General features: G+C 36.9%; 1 protein-coding gene across 1 annotated transcript in view; it reads right to left on the bottom strand.

The window, feature by feature from the left end:
• Positions 1 to 6,535: 6,535 nt before the first annotated feature.
• HNMT (histamine N-methyltransferase) overlaps positions 6,536 to 27,947 on the bottom strand; it is a 48,797-nt gene continuing 27,385 nt past the window's right edge. Inside the window, exons 3-6 of the mRNA XM_077153680.1 lie at positions 18,367 to 18,474; positions 17,230 to 17,360; positions 14,764 to 14,857; positions 6,536 to 7,234 (exon numbers count right to left, since the gene is read on the bottom strand). Of these exons, the coding sequence (XP_077009795.1) occupies positions 6,879 to 7,234; positions 14,764 to 14,857; positions 17,230 to 17,360; positions 18,367 to 18,474 (689 nt within the window). The 3' untranslated portion in view covers positions 6,536 to 6,878. The remainder of the gene's footprint in view (positions 7,235 to 14,763; positions 14,858 to 17,229; positions 17,361 to 18,366; positions 18,475 to 27,947) is intronic.

Genomic DNA, 27,947 nt, shown 5'->3' with positions numbered 1-27,947 from the left:
ATGATACGTAAATAAAACTGTATAAAAAATTATTTGGAAGGGTAAATGACCTTGAATAGTCAAAACCATCATGAAAAAGAAAAATGAACGTGGAGGACTCACATTTCCTGACTCTAAAACATGTTACAAAGCTACAGTGGTCAAAATAGCATGGTTCTGGCATAAAGACAAATATATCGACCAGTGGAATCAAGAATTCAGAAACAGATCCACATGCGTATGGCCAATTGATATCTGACAAGGCTGCCACATCACCCAACTCGCACAGAATAGTCTCTTCAACAAATGGTGCTGGGAGAACTGGATATCCAGTTACAAAAGAATGAAAGAGGACTTCTAACACACACCTTATGCAAAAATTAACTCAAAATGTATCAAAGACCTAAATATAAAAACCAGTACTGTAGAACTTCTAGAAAAAAATATAGGAAACCATCTTCAAGATTTTGTGGTAGGCAATGTTTCTTAGACTTCATACTGAAAGAACATGTTTTGAAAGTAAAAATAGATAAATGGGACCGCTTCAAAATTACAAACCTCTGTGATTCAAAGGACTTGGCTAAAAAAGTTAAAAGGCAGCCTATCCTTTGGGGGGAAATATTTGGAAACCACATATCCAAAAAGGGTTTAATATCCAGAATATATAAAAAGATCCTACAAATCAACAATAAAAAGACAAACAAAGAAAAAACTTGAATAGACGTTTTTCCAAAGAGGAAATACAAATGGCCAAAAAGCACATGAAAAGATGCTCAACATCACTAGCTATCAGGGAAATGTAAATCAAAAACACAATAAGATATCACTTCACACCTACTAGAATGGCCACTATTTAAAAATCAGAAAGCTACAGCTGTTAGAGAGAATGTGGAAAAAGGAATACTCATTCACTACTGATGGGAATCCAAAGTGGCACAGAAGCTGTAGAAGACAGTTTGGTGGTTCCTCGTGAAGTTAAGTATAGAATTGCCATATGATCGAGCAATCCTGTCACTGGGTATATGCCCAGAAGAACTGATAACAAGGATACAAACAGACATTTGCACACTGATGTTCATAGAGGTATTATTCACAATTGCCAAAAGATGGAAGCAGCCCAAGTATCCATTAATTGATGAATAGAAAAGCAAAATGTGGTATATCTGTACAATGGAATATTGTTCAGCAATGAGAAGTAATAAAGTCCTTCAACCTGTCTGGGCAGATCACTTAAACAATCCAAACAGAGGGAGCCCAGAATAAGAATGAGGACCTTTAATCCTGTATTGCTTAATGTAATGCCTGGATACATCCCAGAGTATATTAAGCACATAATTAAAAAGTATTGGCAAAGTCCCTTGAGGGATGGGAGAAAAAAAAAATGGAACTATTAAACTTTACCTCTGGAGAAACCTGGATACTGTGTCAAACATTAGGGACACCCAAATCAATAGGCCAAGCCCTTCATCTGGATGCTTGCTCTTATGAAACGTATGTGGTGGAGAAGCTTAGCCTACCTTTAAGTATGCCTAAGAGTCACATCCAGAGGGCCTCTTCTGTCTTTCATATCTGGCTCCTCTCTCTCTAAGCCCAACTCTGCAAGTGAAACCACTGCCCTCCCCACTACATGAGACATGACATCCAAGAATAAAAGTTTCCCTGGTGGCATGGGAGATGATTCCCAGGGATGCACCTGTCCCTGGTACCGCGGGATCAATAATGCAATCCTGACCAAAAGGGGGAAATGAAATATAACAAATAAGGCATCAGCGGATAACAGAGTTCAAGTAGAGTCGAGAGGCTACTTGATGGAGGTCTAGTGATGGAGGTCACTCTTATGCAAGCTTCAGTTAGACATTGCTACCTATCATAACTTTCCAAACACCAACCAAAACCATTCCTGCCAATCCTAAAGAATGCCTAGGGCATTATATAAAATTCTACAAAGGTTACAAGAACTAGGGTAACTTTCCTGAAACCTACAATCTCCAGATGGGTCCCTGAACCAGGTAAATCCTGAAATGCAAAGAGGCCAGCCTCTCCAGAACATCAACTAGTTCAATCCCCCTATCCCATATTGTTGACAGCCCCTTCCAACATGAAAAAAGTAGAATGGGCATAACCCAAATACCCCTCAAGAGTGGGAAAAAGATCAAAGGTGATGGTGGAGTTATATAGAGAAGGTCGGGATTAACAAATAAGTATGAGTGCTGTATCTTATATTGATATTTCTTTTGGTCTCCAATACCTTAGAGCAGCTAAGTAAAAACCTAAAATTGTTTAATTGTAACCCATACCAACTCTGAAATCTGTTCTACAACTAATTGTTTTACTGTGCCTTGAAATGCATTGCTTTTTTGTATATGTTATTTTTCATAAAAAAGGAAGAAAAAAAAGGAGGGGGAACATAACAGAGAAGATAGGGTTTAACAAATGAGTATGACTGCTAAATCATTATATTGATATTTCTGTTCGTCTCCCATGTCTTGGAGCAGGTAGAAGAAAAAGCATAAAATCATGGAACAGTAACCATAGGAAACTTAAAATCTGTTTCTATAAATACTTGTTAAAATGTACTTGCAAATTTATTGCTTTTTTCTATATATGTTACATTTCACAATTTAAAAAAATATTAGCAAAAAAGAATAAAGTCCTGACACATGTGACCACATGGATGGAAATTTGACATTATGTTGAGTGAAATAAGCCCAACACAAAAGTATAAATATTGCATGATCTCATTAATATAAACTAAGTATAATAAACAAATTCATAAAATTAGGAGATAGAATGGGGGTTGAGAATAGAGAGTTGATGCTTATTTCTATAGAATTTCTATTTAGGTTGATTTTAAGAGGTTGGAAATGGATGGTAGTGATGGTAACACATTACTGTGAGTATAATTACAGTAATTTAATTATACAATCATGTGTGTGAATGTGGAGGAAAGGGGTAGATTTAGGTCATGTATATTACTAGAAGACAAGCTAGAGAATAAAACATGAGAAATGTATAACAGAGAACTCTGTGGTGGATGATGTCTGTGGTGAATAGTACAAACGTAAGAATATTTTTTTCATGAACTATAACAAAATCTTGTCACAATCATAAGGTGTTTATAGTGTACAATATGGGAAAATAGACACCTAATGCAAATTATGGACTATATAGTCAACAGTAATATTTTATATTATTTAAATACAAATAAATCTATAGAGACAATTAGATTAGTGGTTATGTAGGGCTGGGGAAGAAGAGAGGGATTGAGAGGTGAATGCCAAGGATTATGGGGTTCTTCTTTTTGGAGTAATGAGAATGTTCTAAAAATTGCTTGTGGTGATGAATGCACAACTCTGTGATAATACTAATAGCCACTGATTGTACACTTTGAAAGGACTGTATGGTGTGTGAATATATCTCAATAAAATTGCTAAAATTAAAAAAAAATGATGAATTGTCTAAGGAAAGAGAGCCGTGTAAGCCAATTTCACTTATAAACAGCAATTCTCATAATCGGCTCATATAAATAGGGTCTTCCCTCTGATATACTCCCTGAGGATCATCCAGGGAATTAGGAAGGACAATCAACTTTTTTTTTTAAGTGACAAGACACTGGTAGCACTGAGATGTGAAGGGTGAATAGTACTGTGCTGAAGGCTTCATCACTGGGAGAATAAGGGTTCATGACCTGTGTAGTAAAGTCTTACCTTTTGTTTCTTATATAGTAAGAATTATTTAATTAAAAATGATTAATTATTAAATTACTGAGTGGAATAATTTACTTAAAGAAATTGTACTTTTTAAATAAAAATTATAGATATTTGTCATAAAAAAATAAGAATATTAAATAAGTTTCAAAAATCCTCTAAAACCCTACTGTCCAAAGATGACCCTTGGTTTTGGAGTAGATAGAAAGAGTAATATAAGGGACTACAGAGTATCAAAATAGATTCAAGTTTTTCTAGAAATTTAGTAACTGATCAAAGGGGCAAGTCAAGTCAGGGGAATTTTTTTTTCCAATAAATCATGCTGCTACAACTGGCTGTCCTTTTGGGGAGAAAAACACCTTGTTTGCAATCTCACTCTGTGTATATGTACATAAGTTTCAAACGTATCAAAGCTTTCTTTTTTTTACAAGATGGAACCATAAATTTACTATGATAAAATAAAAATATTTTATTTTTAAAACCTTGGTTTCAGAAGGTTTATTACAACATGCCAGACTTATTGTGAAGGGTCCTAGATTGTAAGCTCTTACAGGAGTCACATATATTCAGAGGGGTAACTGTTAATTATAAATTCTGAGCTGTTTGTATATAACATCATTGTTCCCAGAAACTTCAGGTATTTACATGACATCTGAGACTCAGAGTTAGACCTCTGAAGCTATAAAAGTCAGCAGTACCTGTGTTAGCTAAGGTTCTCAAGAGAAACAGAATCAGCAGGAAATATCCGTAGATATAAAATTTATTAAAGTGTCTCATGTAACCATGGGAACATGGAGTCCAAAATCCACAGGGCAGGCTGCGAAGCTGACAGCTCTGATGGAGAGCCTGGAAAACTCCACAGGAGAGGCTCATCAGCCGAAGCAGAAAGAGTGTCTCTTCTGAATCCTCCTTAAAAGCCTTCCAGTGATTAGATTAAGTGTCATTTATTGCAAAAGACACTCCCTTTGGCTGATTACAATGCAATCAGCTGTGGATGCAGTGATGTGATCATGATTTACTTCCATGAAATGTCCTCATAGTAACAGACAGGCCAGCACTTGCCCAACCAGACAAATGGGCACTACCACCTTGCCAAGTTGACACACGAGCCTGACCATGACAGTACTATATACAGGAACTGTTTAAGAAGTTGAAAAGTTTATCAGACATTGAGTAGAGATATGAATGAAGCTGATCTGGATAGGACTAAGGTTTATCAGAAGAGTGGGTAAAGGATGATATCATCCATATTTTAAAATTTCAACCTCTGTATGAGACTAAAGGGAGAGATGTTTATTTGGTGCAAAATTTATATTTTGGGTAGTGCATTGCCTAATTTAACTTATATAGTCAGTTTAGTTAACACCGTAAGTACATGGAATCTTGAATAGGCATGAGATTTTGTTGGTTTCTCAAGTTAGTGTGATGCCCTGATAAATCCCAGAGTGATTTGGACAGTGAATAAAGAAATATTTTCAAAGTCCCTTTGGGGGAATGGGGAGAAAGGGGGATATATTCAACTTCCCCATTTGGAGAATTTCTGATATTTTAATAAGTAATGGAGACAACCAAATCAATAGGCCAAGCCCTTAATCTTGGGGTTCACCCCTACAAAACTTATACTGCAAAGGATAGGCTAAACCTACTTAAAATTAGGCCTGAGAGTCAGAAAACCTCTTTTGTTGCTCAGATGTGGCCTCTCTCTCTCTCTCTAAGCAAACATAGCAAGTGAATTCACTGCCCTCCCCTCTATGTGGGACATGACTCCTAGTAGTGTGAATCTCTCTGGCAACATGGGATAGAAATCCCAAGATGATGAGATAGGACCTGGCATCAAGGGATTGAGAAAAGCTTTTTGACCAAAGGGGAAGAGAGAAATGAGACAAAATAAAGTGTCAGTGGCTGAGAGATAGCAAACAGAGTTAAGAGGTTATCCTGGAAGTTATTCTTACTCATTATATAAATATCCCCTTTTCAGTTTAAGGTGTATTGGAGTGGCTAGAGGGAAGTACCTGAAATAGTAGAACTGTGTTCCAGTAACCTTGTTTCTTGAAAATAATTGTATAATGATATAGCTTTTACAATGTGAGGTTGTGATTGTGAAAACCTTGTGTCAGATGCTGCTTTTATCTAGGGTATGGATAGATGAGTAAAAAATATGGACAAAAAATAAACTATAGGGGGAACAAAGGTTAAAATAGATGGAAACACTAGTGGTCAATGAGAGGGAAGGGTAAGGGGCATGGCATGTATGAAATTTTTCTTTTTTATTTCTCCTTCTGGAGTGATGCAAATGTTCCAAAAATGATCATGGTGATGAATATACAACTATGTGATGATATTGTAAGCCACTGATTGTACTCCATGTATGTAATGTTTATATGCTGTTTTATCAATAAAAATATTCTAAAAATATGCCAGAAACCCGGAAATTTAAAAAAAGGAAAATTTGGGTACACAGGTTGTTCAGTGGTAGAATGCTCTCCTGCCACACAGGAAACCTGGCTTCAAATTCCCAGACCATGCACCACCACCACCCCCCACCCCCCAAAAAAGGGAAAATCCACATTTGGCTGAATAAAAACAGAAAAACTTCAGTATAGCAAATAAACAAAACACCATAAAATCATAAACTTAAAAAACAAAACAAAATGGTAGGGAATGGCAACACATGACAGGTTAATGTTGTACTATGCTAAATGTGCTTACTTTCAATAATCAATAAAAATAAGATGGAAACTACACAGAAAAATCTACAAAGACAAATACTTAAGAGGGAAGCATCAATAAACATATACTTTCTTATATTCAAAATATCAATAAGCATATACTTTATAAGTATTCAAAGAATCAGTAAGCATATGTTTTATTAGTATTCAAAGAAATTACAGTTCAATCAGAAAATGAAAAGGATTTTATTGTCAATAACCAGTTCAAGTCAGTTGCCTCATTCTTCCAGATTATATGGTAATTTATCTTGCATGTCCTCTGTTTAGTAGGAGGAGTGAAGAGTAAAGGTCAGCAGTACCACCTAAAATTCTGCATGGAAGTCTAAGAATATCCTGGGATTTTCTAGATTTTCATATATGATCTATTTACAACATTTTGGGGATGCATCTGCAATTCCTACAGAGAAATAAATGACTGACATTGCTCCAGATAAATTTTTGAACACGTCTGTGACTAATTAGATTATGCCTCAACCACTATGAAACTCAGAGTATTATTGAAAAGAATCTTTCCCTCCTTCTTTACACTGAATTCAGGCTCCTGCAGATCTTTCAAAATTTCTGCTCTGAGATCAGGTGGTGCTGTAGCATTAAAGTTGAGGGTTTCTGTCAAAAAATCCCAAAGCAAGTCTCCATTTTCATTGCCATCGATAAAACAGTCAGATATGTCCATGGTGGACAGAAGATCATGACACTCATACTTAATCCCCAAGTCGTCCAACATCTGCGTGAGGTCAGAGGATGTGACGTACTGGCAGAGGTCATCCCGGGGTAAGCGGGATCCGTACTTTCTCCACAGCTTGTCCCAGCCACTGGTTCCTGTGCAATACAACAAAGCTCAAGATTTCATTTACTGTTTCCTTCATTTGCCTACTCTGCTAGGAAGTATGTGAGATGCTGAGAAAAGAGCAGCGAACAAAGTAATACTCTTCCCCTTGCAGAGCTCAGTCAAGGAGGAGGGGAAGAGATGCAATTAAACTAATATACAAGAAGATATATGGTACATCAGATGGTGGCAAATACTAATAAAAAGCAAATCAGATTGAAAGTGATAGTATCGGAGGTTAAATAAGTTTTATTTAGGGTAGCCACAGAGAGTCATGTGACATTTGAGCAGGGACCTGAAAGCAATCCATGATGGCAGAGGGAAGAGCACCCCAAGTAAAGAGAAGAGCGACTGCAAAGGACCTGAAGCAGGATTCACCTGGCATCTTTAAGAACTAGCCATGAAGCCAACGAGGTGCAGTTGAGTAATCAAGGGGGAGAATGAAAGGAAATGAGGTATGATGAAGGTAGGGGGGGTATATAGGGTGTCATATTATGGGGGGGGGGTGTGAAATGGGAAGCCACTGCAGTGATTCCTGCTACAGTTTCTAGACTGATGGAAATATTTTATGTCTGCACTGCCCAATATGGCAGCCACCAGCCACTTGTGGGTATGAAGCACTTGAAAGATGGCTGATGTGACTGAGGAACTGAAATTTAAGTTTTACTTCACTTTAATTAATTTAAATTTAAATAGCCACAGGAGGCTTCTATATCGGTTAGCACAGCATTAGAGTGATAGAACCTGACATATATTTTAATAGGATCATTCTGGCCACACAGATGAAAATAAACTATACAGGGATAAGAGTAGAAGTAGGGAGAAGGCTATTTCAATGGCCTGGGGGATATATGGTAATAATTTACACCAGTGAGCTTGGTGGTAATGAGAAGTAGTTGGATATTTTATACATTATGCTCCTAGACCCAGTAGAATTTGCCAACAACTTGGATGTAGGGTATGAGAAACAGAAAAGGGTTTTCAATGGTCCTATGATTTTTTGCCTGAGCACCTGGGAAGTCAGAACTGTCATCAACAGAGTTGAGAAGAATAGGGGTGGGGTAAGTCAGTTTTGAAGGGATCATCAGGTGTCTAGTGGACCCATTGGACATTTACTTGGTGATGTGAGGAAGGCAGTTGGTTATATCAATCTGGAATTCAGGGGAGATATCAAAAGGCAAAAATTCAAATGGAAAGAAAGCAAAGTAAATGATTGATTTGAACCAAAAGGCCCTTAGATGATGCTTTTGCAATGTCTATTGTATTTAGCGGAAAAGCCAGAACAGAAGGTAAGACAGTCAGCATCTGAGGGAGACAAACATAGGCTGAACTCTTCTTCTGACACTTAGTGAATGAGATGAGGCTCATTATTTTAGTCTCTTCAGAACTTCAGTTTCCTCATCTGTAAAATGGGGATAATCATACCTCAAATGCAACTACAAGGATTAAATGAGATAATTCAAACACACCAGTGCATGATTCTAAACACATGACAGATGGGTAATAAATATTTACAAAATAAATGAACATCATATGAAATTAGTTAGCTAATGTATTTCCATAGGTTATAATCTTGAGACAGTGAAAAGGTGACCCTGCTCTTCAGAAATCTATGCTATTAACAAATCAAAACAAATGAGCATCTACTTATGGGCCTTCTAATACATGCATATAACACTGAGCTATCACACAGAGTGATTGTAGTGCAACAATTAAGAGCATGGTCTCTAAAGCCAGACCACCTGTGTGTGAAGCCTGACTTTTCCTCTAATTAGCTTTATGAACCTGTACCTCAGTTTTACCATCTGTAAAAAAGGGATAAAAATAAACTCAACTCATAGAATTTCTGTGAATGAGTTAATAAAGGTAATGTCACTTACAGCTGTGACCAACACATAGTAAACACTGCTTTAAGTATTAGGAAATTAGGTTGGACTCCGGTAAAGCAATATAAGCAAAGCTACACATTCTATGTGCTTCTAGGATTAAAAATGAAGATTTCAGAAGCTTGATGGTTTGTTTTTTTTGTTTGTTTACAAAACCTCTTTTATGAGCTAATAAAAGAATCTGGCAAAAATTTGGCTCCCCAGAAAAATATACAAAAAATACATATTCACCACGTTCTGCACACAATGTAGGGGACCCTGGCCACATTAATGGATTAGGCTAACATTCCAGATTTAACTCAACACAAAGAGACTATCCAAGCTAGCAATTGGAAATTAATAAATAGCCTAGCTTATTAATGTTCTAAGATTTCAGAAGCGGGAGCAATAACTGCAGAATATACTCTAACAGAAGGTAGAATTACATTGAAACAGAAAAAAGAACAAATACTTCAGTTGAATGAAAAAAAAATGAGTGCCCTTGAGTATGCATTAAAAAGCTTCCATTCAAAGACAGTGCATTGTCTTCCCAAATAAGAATTTACATACAAACAAGATTTTACAAGCAAATAAACATTTCAGCAGTTGAGGAAATGCTGTGTTATTTATTTTTAACCTGGCAGAGAATAAAGAACCAAACACTAATTGCTGAAAATTTGATGGTGTCAGTGTTCTGTGACTTGGTGCCATTTTTGAACTGAGCAATTATACATTCTCTGACTGATGCATTATCATAATGGTACTCAGTGGGCACAACATATGGTGCTACTTTTGTTTTCAACAAGATATAAACCAGATCCTTTCTTCCCACAGTATTAAAAATAATACAGTATGATTTGCCTCCTTTCTTAGTCAGGTAAGGAGAAGAAAGGATAAAAGATTTCAGTAATCTCCTGGCTAATTTCCCTTAATGGGATAGGTGGCAATTTAGCAACTATCCAAACTACTTCAACAGGAAAATATGCCACTGCCATCATTTTAAGGAAGGATGTTCCTCATTTTAAAAATCTACCACTTTTGTTCTTAATTCTCTTCTTTTTCATCTCCCAAAGCAAATCTGTTTTAATTTCATAAACAGGAGCTTCTGTTAGTTATCATTAAATGAGTAGTTACTGAGTTGGGCTAGTTCTGTAACCTATACTTAGGAACATGAAAAAAAGGGTCTCTTCTCTCAAGGAACATGTATTCTAATAGGCAGTAAAGGTTGTCATTTAACTTGGATTTCCCTTTCTAGTTTTACTTGCTTATCCTTTATTGTTTTTTGTCCAGATCTTTCCATCTGAAAATCTCCAGAATTTTCTACATTTTCTAGTTCTATCCCCATCAACTTTAGCTGAAATACGGTCTCTTTTTGGGGGACAGACTTTCAGAACTAGTTGTAGTTCTGCTTTCATAAGGCAGAAATAAGAGTCAGTTACTCAGCTCAATTCAACCACATTTACTGAGCACCATCTATGTGTCATGAAATTGACCAAGATCTGGGAACAAAGATGAGAGGCAGAGCTCTCTGCCCTCAAAGAACTATGCTTGAATTAACTCTCTACAGCACCTCTGATGGAAAACTTAGCACATTGCTGCAAGTATTTGATTGCATGTCTGAATCTGGAGGATGAATATTTCAAAGGCAGAGGAATGGGAATAGTCCTCTTTGCAACCTTCAGAGCCTAGTAGCATCTGGCACAAAGTAGGGGCTCAATAAAAGCTGAATGAATCAAATCTATCCAATGATTATCCTATGCAGCCAACATAGATCTGAGAGTCTAAGCTGTGTTTTGAATATGGTTGAACACCAACAATGCTTCAGCCAAATAAGAGGCTGTATATAACGAAATCTAGAAACACACCCCATATTTCCTTATCTTACAATCTAACACATTTAGTTTTTTAAATGAGTGCACACATGATGCTCTAATAACTGAGTAATTCTGTCTATTCAGAAAAATAACTCCTAAATCCATAATAGTGACATAACAGTGACTGAGGTGGGCAGGTCCAAGCATGGCATGTTTAAGATGCTCCTTTAAAGCAGGATGCTGACTGCATTGTTGAACTCTTCCCAGGGACTCATTGTTAGAAGAATGCTTGTAGAAATTTAATTTCACGACTATTTTAGGATATCCAAATCTATCTATAATACTTAGTTTTCCTCATTGCAGTGTAACTATAAGAGAAAATGTTACACTGAATGAAATCTACAAAAGAATCTTCTTCACATCTAGGTAATTAATAAGCAAGTTCCACTGAGAAAGTGACTATAAGGAACTTGATAAAAACTGAGCCTATGAACCATTTCGGTGTAGATGTTCCAAGTTTTAGGATGACATTCAAACTTAAGGAATATTTTAATCTACCAAGTAGAGAATGGGGTCTCAAGATGCATCGTTTAGGCTGCAGAAGGAGGTTAGAGCAAAGGTCCTTCAACAAGGTCAAAGAAAGAAATAGATGGAGCACCTCAGAAAGTCATGGGGAACTTTTTTCAACCGCAATTGTAATTCATAGATGAGTCTAACAGACAGGGATTTGAAGACATATCCTCAAATGTCAGAAACAATTGACAAAACTGTGGATCATTTCTATGGATTTTGACTGACACTGAAGAAAAAAAAATCTAGTGGGAATTTCTTGTGACTAAATTTTATTGTGTTGGAAACTAAGATTGATTAATTTTTCTAAAAAAAAAAGTCATATATCGTTACTAGCTTTACTACTGCAACAAGGCAATTATTGTTATTCTTATAAAAAAAGAAACTGAAGCCACTTGCATACACTGAGAGGGCAACAGAATTCATCTTGTGGAAACGCCCTGTTATTTGAGATGACAGGTTCATGGGTGCACAGGTTTATTTAGGTAAGGCGGGGAGCAAAAGGGAGTTATATGGTTCAACGTAATGTATTAACAAAGTAAGAGGGTGGGTGGGGATGGAATGAGGAGTTAGCATCTCCAGAAAAACATTGAACCAAGAGGAAATGGAGAGCGTCTGTGGAGAAATTATGAGGGTTGGCTCAAGGGAGTTAGGCCCAGACCGATCAAGAGAAAAGACCAGCAAGAGAATGGCCAGGGACATTGATGCTGAATTCTCTTCTCTGCTGTTCTTCCTCTCCACAGGCCTCAACATTTCACAAAATCAAAGCAGGAGTCAGAACTACATCCATGCTTGGATAGAACACAGCAGGATGAGAAAGGGTAGCTGCAGCACCTGCAAGATCTGGAGAGAGGGAATCAAAAGTTGAACTGGGAGCAGAATTTGAAGCAAGAAGTGGTTGGCAACAGCCAGAAGCATGATACCCAGGAATCCTTAGGAGTAATGGAGAGGGGGATGGACTACCATGTTACTTAGGATGAGGTTCCAATTATTTACTTCGGATATTTAAAAGCTAAGTGTGAGCCCCCAAGATTGAGGGACCTGGGAATGTTTAGGCTACACTACATTGATGACAGTGATCGACATATTTGACAATTTTATTTCAGGAAGGGTATTTTCTTTAATTGCAAAGTATTGGAAAAGTATTTCTTAAGTTAAAAACTATTTACCTATTTATATTTATCTGTAATTATTTGCTTAACAACTTTTCTAATAGAGGAGCTAAGCTAAGACTTTATAGCTTTAGGAGGGAAGTGGAGTACAAAATAAAATATCTAAATCTATTTTCTCCTTTTGCTAGGTGGTTCTTTTAAGAGGAAATGTATATGCGATATCTTCTATACCAGGGTAAACCTCTTGTAAGAAAGAAATGAATATGATAAAGGAAGAAGGGCATCAGAGTCCGCTTATAATTCAACAACTGTATTGGTTGCATTTTTATGTGCAGGAACAGCGTCTATTAATGTTTTCCTCTTTGGGACAGCTGTCTTATATACCATGTGCAGTTATTCAGAATTGTAAGCTGCATACTGAGAAAGTGAATAAAATGTTACCACCGAACTATACTGATGAATAACTTTGGACAAATTTTTTTTTGAGATTTTATTCCCTTTACACAAGCCCTTACTTTAGATTCCCTTCCCCATGAATGTTCAAATACACAGAACATATGAATCACATAAATTCTCAGTTATAAAGTGGGCATGTTTAGCCTCAAATAACCCTTGAATAAACCAAGACTCAGAGACCAACCTTACACAGCTACGAAATGGCTCTGCATCCCTGCTCCACGTACCATCAGACATTTCATGGTTTGCATATTTCTTGAAGCCCAAATCATGGATTGTATTAACTTATTCATGATATAGCCAGCAGGATACCATATCCATAAAAGCATTTAGTCAATTCTCAGTTGTTTAGAGATTACTCATGTCACTTTCTAAATCTTAGTCTACATTTTTCCTACTGGGAGATACATTCTCATAGAAAGCTGCCTTTTGACACCCAAATATTTAGCCTTTTAAAATATGGCAGAATAAACCAAACATAAATAGGAGAGTGGATCTGCTGTTGATATGAAATGTATTCTAAAATCAAACACACGATGACTTACAGGAAAACTGATTTCTGCCTTTAATATTTTTTGTATTATTGTCACATATCATCAAGAAAAGACTGCCCACAAAGCTGGTAACTAAGTTTATTTTTATTCCTAAATGCAGTCTAAAGTGCTTTACCCGAAGTGTCTTTACTTAGAGACAGATTAGTAGGAATGCTTCAGTTGACACAAGCCCTTCTGAACAAAAAGCCAGACCTTCCCCCCGTAAATGAGTATTTTTGACTAACTATAGATAAAAATAGTAGATCAAAATGTCCCCTCGGGGAGGAAGTTGTGGACAGGAGCTCTCTATTGCTAAACTCCCACATGAGTTCAGACCCAGAACCGCAGGCAACAACCATGTTGAGCCATTCCTCATATTTATGGCCAAATGAATTTTGTGACATATGGTTTCAGAGTATGGCATCTGGTATACACTAAGGACTGTTAAACAGTTGTATATTTAGAACCAATAAGTCTCACATTGGGTGGACAATCAATAAAGATTGCTGCATGAAAAAAGGAAGGAATGAATGAACTCAATGTCATTATTTCATTTTCTAACAATATTTACTTATATTCCTTATGTTGTACTTACTGCGTCATCGCTGGAAGGAAAAGGACATAACCAGATTCCTCCTTCAGCAAATAATACAACACAAAACAACATAATATGACAGGCTTGTTTTTGATGAGTATTTGAGAAAATGCAAATGAAAATGTTCGTAAGGGCCCTAGAGATGCACATTTATCAAATAGGATGTCACCCCAAATAGTTAAATATTTGTTCATTTAAAAACATCATAGAAGGCAAAGAGATATTCAAGGGATATAAAGAAGGTAAATGTAAATATTTACTATTTTTAGTCTCATTTAAAAACTCCCATCTGTTGCATGTGCTCTAGGTTATATGTAAAGGATTCATACTTAGAAGATAAAGACATACTTTTCCAAAACAGAGAAGTAAACAGACTTTTAATTCCATTCAACCCCTAAATTGAGATCTGCTTTGAATAAATTTCTTAACGCTGTGAAAATTAGTTGTTTATGGTCAGAGATCACGTCGAGAATTTCCTAACAAAGATGAAATATACCAGCTGTTTTGAAACACAGGAACCCATGCACATATGTACTAATGCTCTTTTAAAATTCAGGCTTGAATGTAGATAACTCACCTGACACAAGAATAATGAGAATCTTAGCACTGGTAGCTAAGAGACTATGGAAGAATTTCAAGGTAGCTGGGATGTCTTTTACATAATACAGCATCTAGAAATGAGGGAAATGAGAAATGAAAAACTTCTCTGTCAACATCTTTGTTGTCTGAACTAGATACACACTGGAAAGTTTGATTTTCAGGTTGAGTAGATTTTACTCAAAAACCACTTAAGAAATTTTAAAAAGATATGTGGAGAGAAAGAATAATGTAAAAGGGTATTCGGGAAAAGGAAAAACAATGCTATTTGCTCAACTAAAAACAACTGGTTTTAAGTTTATTATTTCTCCTTTCAATAACACAGATATTTATTGTCAAAGCCACTTCGTGGCAGGCACACGGGGAATCTGACTCTACACCTACTCTGTATTTTGTGAATTGTGGTTCTCCTGGGAGAAAATGGTGCCAGCACCATAAAAACAGACATCATTTCATGGAACATTGCTTTAAAATTAAGCTTTTGTACTAGGCTTCACCATATGCTTATGGACTGCTTCTTTTAAATCATAGAAAATGTGACAGGCACTCACGTTGATAGATGCTCTAGGAAACTGGACCGGATGAAGCACGAGGTTACATGCTTGATCACTGGGTATTACAGGCCAGCTCACACATTTTTAGTTAACTCTGGACCAATCCATGTAGTACACAGAGAGGCCTTTCCATTCAACACAGACAGAGCTTGGAATTATGCATTAGCAGTGGGAAATTGCCCCTAAGAATTTGCAGCGTTGGGAATTCATCCCCATAGACATTTATTTCTTACTTCATCTTCATCTTTCTTGGACAAGAATTCAGTATTCCATGTAGCACACTTATACATAGAATTCATTGCATGAAAGGAAAACAACTTAAGCTGCATCTGCCTCACATGAATAGATGAAAAAAATAGACCTGCTTATGCCCATGTTGCCTTAATGGCCACATTTAAAACTAGTCACTCCATGTTGTACCCCATAAAGACCACACATACGTTTCCATACACAGCTAGGCCACAATTTGGCCAACAATCTACAACATGACCTGGCTAAAAAAGAGGAAATGGGCCATAACAAATAACCTGAAATTTGATCTTAGAGACACAGATTCTCCACAGTTGACGGTGATTATTGAGTTGAAATAATACCCCAAGAGTGTTAGGATTATAAGGAACAATGAAAAGGCAGATACACAGCAGAAAAAATGTAGAGCAGACAAAGAAGGAGGGTAAGAGGAATAGAACAGCAATGCAGAGAGAAGCAGAGTTGCTGTAAGAAAGGAAGAGTGATTTTGACAGTTCTGAGAGAGATAGCAAAGAAGCTAAACCCTGAAGCTGTAAAATTTTACAAACATAAGTGGGAAAAGGAGACATTTGTAATAAGGTGGAAGAAAGAGATGATGGGTACAGGTGCTGTGTTTGAAAGTTTGGAGGGTGAAAGGTGAGTTTCTATTTGATGATTTCTTTTTCTCTATACAGTAGGCAGAGAGGTCGTTGGTTGGCAATGAGTGGTGGGCAGGGGTGATGGGGAGCATGCACGGAGACAGAGGTAGGTATGAGGAAGTGGGAAAGCAAGCCTAATCAGGAAGCATCATTGGATTGCTAAGCAATGTGAAGACCCTTATAGATGAAAGCTTTCATCAGGTAAGGGAGTAGAGATATAGGACTGCCTGAATATACCAAACTTGGAATCATTTTTTCCTTTGATTTCTTATGTTTATTCCTTTGGGGTGACTACAGATATGATTATAGGAAGTAAGGAGTGTTACTGTCTATCAAGTGGTATTTCTAAAATGTCTACATCTTTTGATGTTAGCCACCATCCTCAAACTATATCCCCCCTATACCACCCAGAAATATTGTGATTCCTGGAAACATGGCCCCATACCATCTACTCAGTGTCATTCCTTTTCCAAGAACTGCACTAGCTAGTTTTTCAGTGGTGAACCATGTGAATGATAATCTACTAAATGGCTGAATGACATCAGTAAATCTTTATTGACATGAGAAGTCATCTAACCTGCCCCTTCTACCAGATGTACACTAGCCAAACCATCTATGGAAGGCAAAGCAAGAGGGATATGGAATTATTCTGGGACACTGGTCCATCCATATCATTAATGCTACTGAAGAACTCTGTTAGGAGATACTATCGCTTTACTGTCTTCAAATCTATCCATGAACTTTCAATCCAAGAACTTTCAAATCTATCCATGAGCATGAAGCCATGTTGAAAAAAACTGACAACTGCGGAGGTATTTTGAGCAAACTGGCTTTGTGAATGTTATAAAAATCTTGATCCTCAATTTGAACAAATAACATTCACTTGTAAAACAAGAAATCAGAAGATTTTCATTTTTCTATCAAAAATTAGAATGTTAACCAGTTCTTATATATATTTCTGAAAAATTCCACTTCTGAGAATATTTTACAATAAATATTTCTTACCTGAATCATATGAATAAAGTCCCATTTTTGAAGCTCTTTCTTCTCCATCATTCTACTTTGATATTCAGATGATGTCTCCTTATGCCAAGCAAACTTTACATTCTCCAGGTTTGCTGTCTTGGCTACAAGCTCTGAAATTCAGACATGAGGTGGCACACCATCAACTTTAATTGCAAATGTGGAACCCATTTCCATTCAGAATTCTAATGTAATCAATGTTATATACATAATAGCCATAAGCACATTTTTCTTTTTCTTGTAGCTCTAGGAGATCAGAGAGGTCATTCTGGGTTGTTGTTTTTTTTTCTCTAGTATTAAATGAAATTAGAGGTGAAAAAGTCAATAAGAAATAATTATGAGAACCATGGTCAGACATAGGTTACTCTTTCTTAGTCTTAATGGGAATCAACTGATGAATTTTGTCAATCGAAAGTTGATGTGATACAAGTGATATGGTTGTGCAACCCAAGGGGTCAGCAAACCACAGATTGCCAACAAAATATGGTCCGTCACCTATTTCTGTATGAACTGCAAGCTGAGAACATCTTTTATATTTTTATATGGTTGAAAAACGAATAAAAAGAATAATAATATTTTATGACATTGTGAAAACTGTAAGAAATCCAAATTTCAGTTTCCATAAATAAATGTCTCTGGAACACAGCCATACTCATTAGTCTCCATAGCATTTATATCTGCTTTTGTGCAACCACGGCAAAGTTGAGTAGTTGTGGCAGCAATCACGTGGCCCGTTAAGTCTAAAATATTTACTATCTGGCCCGTTTCCGAAAGCTTGCCAACTCCTGGTGTAATCCATTAAACATAAGCTCTTTTAGTGCAGGGACTCTGTTTAAATATTCCCAAATGAATGGCTCTGTCCTAAGAATAAATATTAAAAAAAAAAATCATGACTGGGAAATGGATGGGGAGTCAATAAATAAGGGAGCCTAATTATTCACTGTTCATATTCTGAAGTGTTTAGTCATGCCTGCCAAGGAACCAAATTAATTAGGTTTTCTTTCCAAGAAGCTTATAAAGAACATGACACAGTAACTATGCTATTAATGACTCAAGAGTCACATTTGGGATGATAATTTGGGATAAGATTTGGCATATAGCACCATGGGTTACAGGTACCTTTGTATTTGGCGATTTGTTCAGCACTTGGTTCAACAACTTCATTGTTGATTTGAACTCCTGGATATTGAATCTGTACTTTGGAGAGAATCTGAAGGTCAATTTCACCTAAGACAAGCATACAGAACAGGTCAAGTCAGTCCAGAAAGAAATGATGAAGAACAATTCAAGCTGATTTATTATCTGTCTTGCTTCCTAGCATAAATAAAGATTAGTGTTCAATTATTGCACTGACACAATGCTTGTGATGCAGAACAGCTAGATTTTAAGTAGGAATGATGATGTGAATTGGATATCTATGCCCTCCCTCTCTCCCTCCTTCCTTCCCTCCTTCCCTCCCCTGCAATCTTTATTTAATCTCTATTACCATACTGCATTAAACCTAAGATGCCATTGATTGGAGGAGGCAATCAACCCTTATTTTTGTATCACTAAATCAGAAAAAATATTGTCAATTATAATTTAAAGATTGCATCAACTAGAAGAAAAAGATGCAAAATATGTCAGGTACAGAAAACGATTAAAAATAAGTCAGACATCTGCCCTCAAAAAGGGTCTAGAGGAAGAGACAGATATGGGAACAAGGAAACAACCCTGGCTCAGTTGGGCCAAGGTGGGGAGAGGGGAGGAGAGGATAAGAGGAGAAATCAGTATGGTTGAGACTTTCAAGGAGGGGGATCACACCTGAGCTGTGTACAGGGTAAGTGGGAGTAAGCTGATACTTCCAGAAAGTGAGAAATTGAGGGTAAAAAGGTCACAATGACAGAGACACAAATTCAGGCAGTAGAAAATTGTATGTGGGATTATGGGTAGTTTAGAGTTCTTGAAATGTAGTGCATGGCAGGGCCTCCAGCAAGAGGTAAGCCCACAGAGGTAAATGGAGACAAGGTCATGGAAAGTAGAGATTCTCATTCACTCACTCATCCATCCATTCATTCATTCATCCACTGTTAACTGACGGTTTATCGTGTGCCAGACACTACACTAGACTCTAGCAAATTATGTTAAGAAGAACAGATACATGAAAATATAGCATGAGAAAGATGGTGGAAAGATGATCTTCACCACTTACTACGTGTATGTGACCTTGGGAAAGTTGCTTTAAGCCTCTAAGAGCCATTTTCCTTGTTGGAAAAAAATAGGGATAATAAAATACCTAATTTGTGAGAGTTAAATGACTTAAAGCACATACAGCACAGTGCAAAATAAAATTAGCATCCAATACAGGTTAGCTATTCATTATTTTTATTATCATCAAGTCCCTCTCTTTAAGAATCTCTCTTCTTTCCCCATAGCTGATGCCTCCAACTTAAGTTTCGCACTTCTATTCTCTTAGGTTATGATACTGACCTTCATTAAAATGGAAATATTCCCGACAGGACTAGCACATGAAAATGAGGTTAGTCTTTCACATTTGGGCATGAACAGCTTTAACAGAGCCATTCAAGGTTAGGTATGGGAGGCCGCAAGAGCATATGCCATAATTCTGAGAAGGCTGAAGTAGGGAGATAAGGAAGATAAATCAGGAACATAAGATATTAGACAGGAAAAAGAAGGCAGTCAAATGGCATAAAGAGACCCTCTAATACTAGTAATTGAGGATGGTGTTTTGTGGTATTATGTAGAGAAAATGGCAAGGAGAGACAGCTGAAATGGAGGTGAATAGCATGTTTGACAGTTTTGCCCAAAGCTGGCCCCACCAACATAAAGCCTTTTATTCCTTCCGTAATATCTCTTGCTACTATTTACTGGGCACCTACTGTTTGCCAAACACTGTAACAAGCACTTTACCTGAAATATCTCACTTAATCCTGGTCACCACGCTACCATTTGTCCATGATATAGTCCCTGATGAGATAAGGCTGTCTGAGTAATTTGAAATTCAGGAGACAGTAATATGCCTAACAGGGCAAACAATGTTTATTCTTCTGACTACTTCACACTAAAAAAATAGGAAAATATCAAATACTTAAAGAACAGAAAAAGTACTTTGTTCTTCTCCACAGCAACTATTTCTGAAGGGAAAAGGAACCAAGAAAAAAAGCTCAGAAGAAAAGCTGAGAGCTAATGAGAAACAGATCCCAGATGCCCTCAAAGGAATGATGGCCACAAGTTCTTCTCTTGCTTCTATCAGCTTGCAATATATCTGAAATAAACAATATTTAATAGGACATTTTGAAGTAGAGATAGTTGAAACGTAATTATTTGATACCCTGGGAGATGATGAGCTCTCCTTCTTCTAAGCTGGACCTGGACATTTCACATCTGCACAAATGGCAGAATGCATTGAGCAGATCCCCAGGGCCTGCTTGTATCTCATCTCTTTCCCAGCCAGCAAAATGATCTACCACAGGCAAAGCCAGGTAGTTTTGGGGCAATGATGGTTGACAAAATTGCAACCGACATGTAGAAACCATGGGCTTGTGTAATGGTCGCTAAAGTGAGACCCAATATGGATGGGAACCATACTTGTATTTATTCTTGAATCCCTAGCAAAAATGAACAAACAGCAAGAGGAGATAAGTGAATTATTCTCTCAGGAGATGGCACACAAATTGCATTTCTGATTTCTTAAGTAGGGGGTCCATGCTTCCTGTTTCCCAGGGTGGGTTCCATTTTACTTTCTGTTACCTTGTTTTACCATCTGCTTCATTTTTAGATCTCAAATTTTTCATTTTTTAACAAAATATTTATTTTTTGGAAAGAATGATCTGATAAACTGACCAACATAAGAAAACCAGCTTGTTTTCCAATAAATCAATACTTCAAAAATTATAATTTAAATGCTTTTACCCACTCCTTTCACCTCTAACTCTGAAAAGTATCCTGGGTTGGATAATAAACAATACCTTATACTCCCAAGGCACTTATTTTTGTGCTTTTTGTTATTTATAATGAACTCTATTATTTCTTACTGTGATTTTATACACATATATATATGCACGCATTGCGTATATATATACATGCCTGTATGTGTGTGTATTTACGTGTATATTTCCATGAGATCATTTATGCCTTGGTCTTGTACCCTACATAGTAGGATTTTTGGTTTCCCTCAGAAGTACAAAATGAGCACTTTAATGATTTATATAAATGTCTTTCCCAACAAAGAGGCCAACAGAGAGAAAGCTCAGATTTTTTTTTAGTATGACAGCTTAGTCTGAATGGTTAGCATTTTGTTTGAACATTTCCTCTTGCAATGTTCACCCACACTGTCCACTGTCCACCCAGTTACCCAAGGTTTGCTCCTTCTTTCATCCTCCTTCCTAGCCACCAGGAAGCTTTCCTACTAAATGTTTATTTTGTCTTCTCTATCCCTACTAGCAATGCCCTTGTTAAGATGCAAATTTTCTCTCCTGGAATCCTGCAATGATATCCTAAAAAGTCAGCCTACCTATGACCCTTTCTCAAGATACCATAAAAACAACCATTCAAAACGCTAAGCTAAAAAGTACATCACTTTCCTGCTTAAAACCTTCTAATGACTTTGATCAACTGTTTCAAGTCCAAACTCCTTGACTGAACATAGGCCACCATATTGCTTGTTTCTTTATTCTCACCTCTCCCAATTTCATACTTTGAAGCTTTTGGCTCCAAGAATCCTGAATTGTTTGCATTCCCCCCCATTCCCAATAAGCACCTGCTCTTCAATTCTTTTTGTCCTTTGCCCACACTTCTTCCTCTGCCTAGTTACTCACCCTGACCTCCCCCTTCATCTGGTTAACTCCCATGCATCTTAAACTCTTCCATATGTGGCTAATTATCTCTGTGTTCTTACCACGGAGACTGGCAACAGCCTCAGAATCTTCCAGACAGTCACTACCCATCAATTGACTGGAGCTGGCAACACAGGCAACCTCTATCGACTGATCTAAATTATTGCTTTACTTCACCAATTTGATTTAAAAACAAGGGCTTGTTTCCAGTAAATTTGTTTTTCTTTTTACAACTCTTATTCCAGCACAGTATTTTTCTTTTTATTTCCCTTTCTTCCCTTCCTCTCCCTGCCCTCTCTTATACTCTCCTTTCTCCCCAAATTTGTGAATGGCAAAGCACATGAATGTTTTTGGAGTCCGTGTAAGTTATGATGATGTTACTAACTTTCCCAGTTGATCAATGTGTGGAAATTGTACAGTCAGGCAAATCCACAAAATATGTCAGAATCAAATCTATGGATTATAGAATGCTTCATTTCATTACACGGTGTTTATTAAAGTATGCACCCCAGAGCAATCAGTGATTTTTTTCAGTGGTGAGGTCATAGGTTATTTTTAATCCTCCTCTGTCTGCATATCTATAATTTGAAATGTTACAACAAGAGCTTATTTGAATTAGTTTTTAAGTTTTGGTCTCCCAATTACGAAACCCACTGCCTCACCATCACACCAAGAAAAGACAGTTTATCTCTGCTAGGTCATAAGGGAAGGTCCAGAATAGATTTTAGCTCTTCTCTTACATGCAAATGACTGTCCTAAGGTATAAATAGTCAAATGTGGAATAATTCACATTATCAACAATTTGTTACTTAGCTTAATTATTTAAACTCCCCATAACAATTACCTTTTAAAAGCTAGCATCTTCACCATTAATGTGCTAATTAAACGTTTTAAAATAAAAGTGATCTTTCATAATGTAGAAATTGTTCTCTCACGTGTTGGATGCCTTTTGATTTTATAAGGCATGGCTACATTATAATAAGTGATAGAACACTGAAGCTGTGATCAATAGCAAGTAACATAGTTCAGACATGAACTTTATCTGGTGACTCTAAGGACTGGCCTTCTGAGTTTTGAACACTCTATTCTGGGTGAGCGCAACAGTAAAGGAGGCTGTAAAATAAAGTTTTTCTTGCAGAAAAATATGAATAGGTAGGTAGATAGCAGATTGGGTAGATGGATAATTTGGTGGATGAATGGATGCATGGCCAGACTGTAGCTAGTTTGAATTTGGGGATGAAGAGAAAGATCGATCACTAGACGGCAGGACCACACAGCTATTTACTGTGGACACTGTTTCACAGTTTATATGGGAGAGGCAGCCCCTCAAAGTAGGAAACCTTCCAGAGACTGGCACAGGGGAGCCACCAGAGGGAAGCAGGGCCAGGGAGAACTCCCAAACTCCTGGCAAAGGGGAGAAGGGGTAAGTGGGAGAGGAGTGGACTCATGTTTCTAAGCAATATCACAGAGTCAGCATGATGAGGAGCCTTGGGTCAGAGCACTCCAAATACTAACTAAGGCAGCATTGGATCTTACGTGTGCAAAGTGTTGTTGCATCAATGTCAAGCAGATGTTGGGCACAGTTTCATGGGATAAGCAAAATAGCTCAACTGCAAATGGCAAAATAATCGTTTATCTGGACTATCTGTAAAACAACTAGATCTGTAAGAACTGGAACTTGGCCCTGTGAAATAGAAATGAGAAAGGGCCAGTACACAGAGACCAACTTCAGTTCATTTATGTAACACAGACCAACTGACAGCTGTCAACAAAATAGCCTTCTTTAATAACTAGGAGAACAAAGTGTGTAGTAAAGAAGGGAGTCACCACCTGGAAAACTGATGTTCCAGGTGGCCTGCAATGACACAAAAGTAATCTGTTTAAAGTGCAGGATATAAAGGTAGGCTGGAAGGAAATCCCTAGAAAAAGTCCTGCCAACCCATTCCCCTTAGCTGGTACATTGTGTGAAACCTATTCTTAGGCCAAGTCTTTACACTGAACAAACATTTCCACTTGCATTAATGATAGACATATGTGTCTGCCCTCTAAGATCCCAAGGCAATCAAGGGATGGAATGAGGTTGGTTTGGTAAATTCTTAGTCCATGGTTTTTCGGTTCCTGTGACACTGTCCCTAGTGCACACTTCTTTTACCTGTGCATATTTTTATGCAGACAAAGGATGCCACATGTAACACACTCAGGTGTGATAATTCTTCTACCTTAAATTATTCCAATTACTGTTATAAAATAACTCTTGCTTGACAATCAGAGATAGAGAATATGACTTTGTAAGATGATGATTGGGATATCAAATCTTTCATTATGCTCATAATGAGAATAATGTTGATTTCACCAGCTAGCCAAATGGCCCAATCCTTTTCATTTTCCTTTTTAGGGTTACCGGATATCTGCATAATTTTAATAGGGTTTCTGTGACAGATTGAATCATATCCCCCAAAAAAGACATGGTCAAGTCCTAACACTGTGGCTAGAACTCCTTTGTATGAACAGAATCTTCAAAGATACTATTAGGTTGAGGTAAAATTGAATAATCCAATATAACGGAAGTCCTTAAGCAGAGGAAATGTGGATGCCGTCAGCTGAAGCCAGAGGAGGCAGAAAGGGACACACTGCCACACGAGAGAGGCAGAGAATAAGCCATCTCTAGAATGCAGACCAGGGAAAGTGTGGCCTACAAATATCTGGGTTTTGGCCTCATGGCCTTCAGAACTGGGAGACAGTGAATTCTTGGTGTGTAGGCAGCTAGTTGTGGTGTTTGTTGTGGCAGCTTTGGCAAATAAGACAATATCAAAAGCTCCCCTGACTTCATTTCCTTATTCATAAAATGAGAAAATTTAACTCACATTTACTCCTTATGCCATAGGATAACTTAAAAATAATTCTCGTGATTTCTTTAGTTTACATATCCTACATCAAACTTTATCTATAATCTTTCGCCATAAAATTAGAGCAACTAGTTAATTTGCTCAAAAACTTGCTCCCAATAGTTAATTGTCTAGATTTTGAGATACCCTAAAAAACAGCACCAAAATTATTTCATCAATTCTAGGGAATTCTGCACATTACAAATGATTTTCTTTCAATCATCTACTAAGGAAATATCTAAAATGGATTTGCAGAGACCAATTTCTAAAAGGTTAACAGGCACACTGAAAATTGCTCGTATTCATTAATAATCAGTAAGATGAACATTAGAATGACAATAAGATACTACTTTTGCTTATTGGACTGGCAAAATATTAGAAAGCTGACAAGGATATGCAGACACAGGAAACCTCATTGAGGTTCATTATGAAGGCTACTTGGTAATATTTATTCAAATTAAATACAGTCTTAACCCATGATCCAAGGTTTCTGAATATGGAATAGACATATAATCCAAAGAAGTCCTCACACAGGTATGTAAGAAAATATTGTACCATGATGTTCACTACAGCATTATTTAAGATGGAAGAGAATTGAAAGTAGAAGCAAACTTAAGAATAAAAAAGTTGTGATGATGGCAAGAATGGAATATACTTTACCAGCCAGAAACAATGGATAAAACATGCACCCAATAATATATCTGAACCAAATTATAGTACTTAGTAGTGGAAAAACCATCAACATATGTACTATAGAACGTATTATTTACAAAGATTAAAAATACTTGCACACAAAATAACAGCAAACATTTCTCAATAACCACTATTAAAGAGTGAGAAATACTGGAGATGATTATTAGAATACAGTAGTTGCCTATGCAGAGGTGAGGGAAAATAGTGGGATATGGAGAGTAAAAAGGGAATTGATCAAATAATTCAAAATATATAACAGAAAAGGGAATTAAAAATTTACAGATTAGGAAAGGGAAAAAACATGTAATATATTAAGTGTGATAAAAATGGTGTTCTGACACCGCCATTATGGAATTCTGTACAGCAAACAATGAAGTTACAAAGGAGAAACCACTGGCTTTAGGGAGGAAAGTAAAGAGAGCAGGCCCAAGGAAGAGGGCGGGAAACACACTGTTTATGAGGTAAACCCTGGGTTAGTCTGTATATCCTTCTGTTTATTCTTTTACAGATTTTGAATTTCTTACTCTAGAGTTCAGAACTTTCTCTACCATTATTATTTGTAACTGGCAGGTTTTGCAGATATTTATGGTTGAAGTTTTGGAATAAAAGGAAAAGACCAGGGGTTTTAAGGATTTTAATGCAAATTAGACTTGATGCAAAAACTCACCTCCACCATCTATTATCTGACGGTATGTGTCTCAGAACAGCTGAGCCCCCAAAATATCTAAGCCTTGGTTTCTTCACTTTGAAATGAAGCCCCAAAGATTGCTGAAAGAACAGTATGTGAAAACACACGTGAAGTGCCTAGTAATGTGCCTAAAAATTTCAACAGGCTTTCAACAAAGCTTAGCTCTTAGTACAAAGGTGGTTTATATTATTATAGGATACAAAGGGGAAAAAATGTTTTTAGTAGAAAAATATTGATCAGTGGCCATTTCGAGGCTACCTGGTCATTTGAACGTTAATTAAAAAATAATAAATTCTATTTTAATCAAAAGTTGCATTCTAATGGGCTGGATTATGGATCATTTCTTTTCTTCTTCACCCGTTGTTATTTTCTGTCAAACAGAAAACGCTGTTTGATTTAGACAGGCAAATGGAAACTAAAGTTTCTAAATCTCCTTCCCTGCAAATCTCTTCTGTTTATACCACCCCTTCTCTCAAATCTACCTTAACTACAGACTGACTTTTCATGTCTTCTCTCTGAGTTACATGGAGAGATTTGACTTAATTGTGAAGTCAAATATTTTTGTGGTTATGATATCTTGTTTTCAAACAAGCCATATTTTAAATGCATCATGTAGCATTTAAAGAGGGACATATAATTGAGTATTTACAGTGTAAGCACTTTTTTAAAAATAAGGAAAACAGGGGTCTCCTCTAGAAAATTTTTTCTCTACTCCCTACATATCAAGGAAACATTTAAGAGATAGCAGAAGAATGTTGCACTTTTATTTGTAATCCAAGGACATTTAATTAAAAATGGAAGAAAAGGTATTCAAAGGAAATAGAATCTATAGAGAGAAAAAACTGATCTCAAGTTCCGTATTCATTATCATTATCCTGTGGAAATTTGTTACCCTCTCCGCCCTTTAAATTACAAATCCCTAAACTGGGGACAATACAGTCTATATTACAGGGTCATTATAAGGATTGGTGGAGATAATTTATCACAGTTCATTCACAGTTCACGATAGGTAGTAATCACTCAATAAATAGAGATCATTATACATTAATTCAACAAATAATGTTTGAGCTCCTTCTTAACGCCGGGCTCTAATCACTGGAGATCCAGCAGTAAATAAAACAGACATAAAAAAAAAATAAACCCAACTTTATGGATGGTGATAAGTCCCGTGGAGAAAATCAAAGCAGAGAAGACGGAAGGGAAGGCATGGTGCAGGGGGTTTGCAGTTTTCAATTAGGTGGTCAAGTAAGCCCCATGAAAAAGGTGACATTTAAGAAAAGCCCAAAGGAGACCAGGAATGAAGGGAAATACCTTACTAAATGGGCAGTCATAAGTTACTGGTGAAAAAACAGCCCCACAATAAAATGATAACTCGGAGAGTGCTCATCATGTATTCATGACATCTTGCTTGTCCTTCCGTTCACATAAAATGAAACACAAATCCCGGCCTCAGAACCCTGGGGCTTTCCTAAAGGAGAAAATCTGCAGGTCAAGAAAATGGGAATTAAAGACTGCAGCGGCATCCCTGCCATTTGATTTCAGTCGTTCCTTGCTTCATTTCTCACATCAAAATATGTGTGAATTCTTGAGATTATCAGC

This window comes from Tamandua tetradactyla, chromosome 3 (assembly GCF_023851605.1).
Source record: "Tamandua tetradactyla isolate mTamTet1 chromosome 3, mTamTet1.pri, whole genome shotgun sequence".
Taxonomy (NCBI): domain Eukaryota; kingdom Metazoa; phylum Chordata; class Mammalia; order Pilosa; family Myrmecophagidae; genus Tamandua; species Tamandua tetradactyla.
Note: the sequence above shows the minus strand (reverse complement) of the source record. Positions and strands in the feature narration are given on the sequence as shown.